We start from the raw sequence: 2,500 nt of genomic DNA, 5'->3' as shown, positions 1-2,500 counted from the left end.
AACCGTACGGAACTGTTTTGATAATTACAATACATGTGTTTTCTTCTTAGGCATTGGATGCAGCCATACAGGAGTTGATGAATGAAGTAAACCGACAGATCTCTGAAAAGCAAATCCCACTGCAGCCTCCTACATCAACAAAGTTAGAACTACATGCACAAACTGAGTAAGTCAAAGTGCTTTTTTAAGAATAATACTTAACATGTTTTTTTAATTGTGTGTTAAATGTACATCTCTAAACATTTGTGGAATTTAGTTGACTTGAAAGTATGTGATGAGTATTATCTTAATTATAAGTTGATCAATTTTAGGGGTGCAGGGATGGCGTAGTGGAGAGCACTTACCTCCCACCAATGTGGCACGGGTTCAATTCCCAGACTCAGCATCATATGTGGGCTGAGTTTGTTGGTTCTCTACTGCACCGAGAGGTTTTCTCCAGGTTCTTCAGTTTCCCCTCTCCTCAAAAACCAACATTTTTGACTTGATTTGCATTAATTGTCAATTTCAGTTCACCATGTTCCCAACTGGTGCTCGAGGGTTAGAACAACGAGACACTTATTATAAATAAAGTTTCTTTTCTTTTTCCTTTCCTTTTGCTGAATACTCAATGAGCTGCAAAAAAGCCAAAATCTTGCTGAATGTCAAAAGTTAACATCATTCATTGCACTTGAAAATGACACAAAAGGATTGCAAGATTGCTCAAGAAATAATGTGTAGTATCTGAAGTAAATCAAGTAATTTAAACATGTTTGCTGAATGTCCTATGGGAAATAAAATATTATTTATGGAAAAATTACTCATCATGAAATTTCAAATAGGGAAGGAGAAGAGCTCTTTCAGTTCCTGTTTCTGGAAACAGAAATCAAGAATTCTTGGGAAGCATACTTTGAAGATGCAAAACAAAAGCTTGGTAAGCATCTTCTTTGCAAAGGATGTTTGTCTTTTCTTTGTGTAACAGTTTATAAATTCTAGAAATTGGAGATTATTTTTAGCAGCACTTTGCTAGTTAGATTGTACATTTGTTTTTGTACAATATTAATTGTATTTTTTAAATATTCTTAAATTTAAGATAAATTTAAGGGCGGCATAAAGTTCGGCGGGTCTAATCTGCAGGTCGCAGGTCACTGGTTGCAGGTCATTGTTTCACCAATACAGAAAGTATCCTAAACATTCTTAAAAGCTAACCTTAGGCCTAAAAACTTTTGTTTAGGCCTAATTAGGCCTAAGGTTAGCTTTTAAGAATGTTTAGGATACTTTCTGTATTGGTGAAACAATGACCAGCAACCAGTGACCTGCGACCTGCAGATTAGACCCACCGCATAAAGTTAAGCTACATGCTTTTTCATCTTGGTAATATCTAGCATTATGTTCATCCTTAGCTTATGCAAAAGATACATTTCCTCCTGAATTTCAAAACTGTATTCCTATTAACAAGACAAGAAGTGGGATGCAGGTATGAATAATGATTACTGGTGCTTGCATTAAAATTCATAGTTTCTGAGTAAAAGTTAACTTAAATGTTACGGTAAATACAGAAGTTCACAGCCACCTTATTTTGGTTATTCTAGTTCACTTGTGCTTCCCCTTGCCAAGTACCGCACATGCTTGATCGAGGAAATCATTGTGGGTCAGGAGATGTGTGGGTTTGCAACAGTGATGGTTATGTTGGACAAGTGTGCATCCTCAGAATGGGTTCACAGATACAGGTAAGAAAACTACGATGTTAAGGACGGTGCCTACTATTGTTATTGAGCATACGTTCTGCGCATCTCGAGATACTCTGATTTCCTATTGGTGATGCTTACTAATACAGGGGATATTAAAATTATGCAGAGAAAGTAGATCTTAGTACACTGTAAGTACTATTGGTATCCAAAAAGAAAATTGGGGGCAATTTTTAAAGATAATTAAGCTTCAACTTGAGAAAGAATGCCATACATGGCTTTGTCTTTTAAAGTTTTTTACAAATATTGTTCATGGATTATCTTTGAAAAATGCATGTTTCCCCCACTCCCCCAAAAAAGAAAAATATATATATATATTACTTTTTTGATTTCAATAGCACTTTTTAGATCTACATTTCTCGCATGATCATAAAACGGGGCGAAAATACCTTTGAATCAGTAAGCAGTCCTTAACAAGGGTGTAGTCTGTACCAGGAGTCCATTGCCCTGAGCCTCCATTTTCTACATTAGCCCTCTGAGTCAAAACCCTGTCCCGTACTTTTAATTTTTAGAAGCACATCCAAGGAAATTTTTGCTTATGTTTTCACAACAGCCACTCATAAGAGACTTATGGTCGGCCATTGATTATGTCACATTGCAGCACTTTCAAATTGATATAGCAGTTCAAAAAATAAAAAGATATGGGAGATGGTTGACTCAAAGGTATAATATGTATGGAGGCTCTGGGTAATGTTTTCCTGCGTGTACATTACATGTATTTACGAAATAATGAATTTCATTCGTGAATTTCGGCCATCCCAATAAAATGTTTCTTT

At 35.8% G+C, this 2,500-nt stretch overlaps 1 protein-coding gene across 2 annotated transcripts in view; it reads left to right on the top strand.

Moving 5' to 3' along the window:
- LOC138015098 (uncharacterized) overlaps positions 1–2,500 on the top strand; it is a 44,485-nt gene that overhangs the window by 35,245 nt on the left and 6,740 nt on the right. For both annotated transcript variants that reach the window (XM_068862017.1, XM_068862018.1), the window contains 4 exons: positions 51–166; positions 819–910; positions 1,380–1,453; positions 1,569–1,706. In XM_068862017.1, coding sequence (XP_068718118.1) covers positions 51–166; positions 819–910; positions 1,380–1,453; positions 1,569–1,706 — 420 coding nt within the window. The remainder of the gene's footprint in view (positions 1–50; positions 167–818; positions 911–1,379; positions 1,454–1,568; positions 1,707–2,500) is intronic.

The sequence above is a fragment of the Montipora capricornis genome, chromosome 9, assembly GCF_036669925.1.
Source record: "Montipora capricornis isolate CH-2021 chromosome 9, ASM3666992v2, whole genome shotgun sequence".
In the NCBI taxonomy this organism is placed as follows: Eukaryota; Metazoa; Cnidaria; class Anthozoa; order Scleractinia; family Acroporidae; genus Montipora; species Montipora capricornis.
This window is presented reverse-complemented; position numbering and strand designations above follow the sequence as displayed.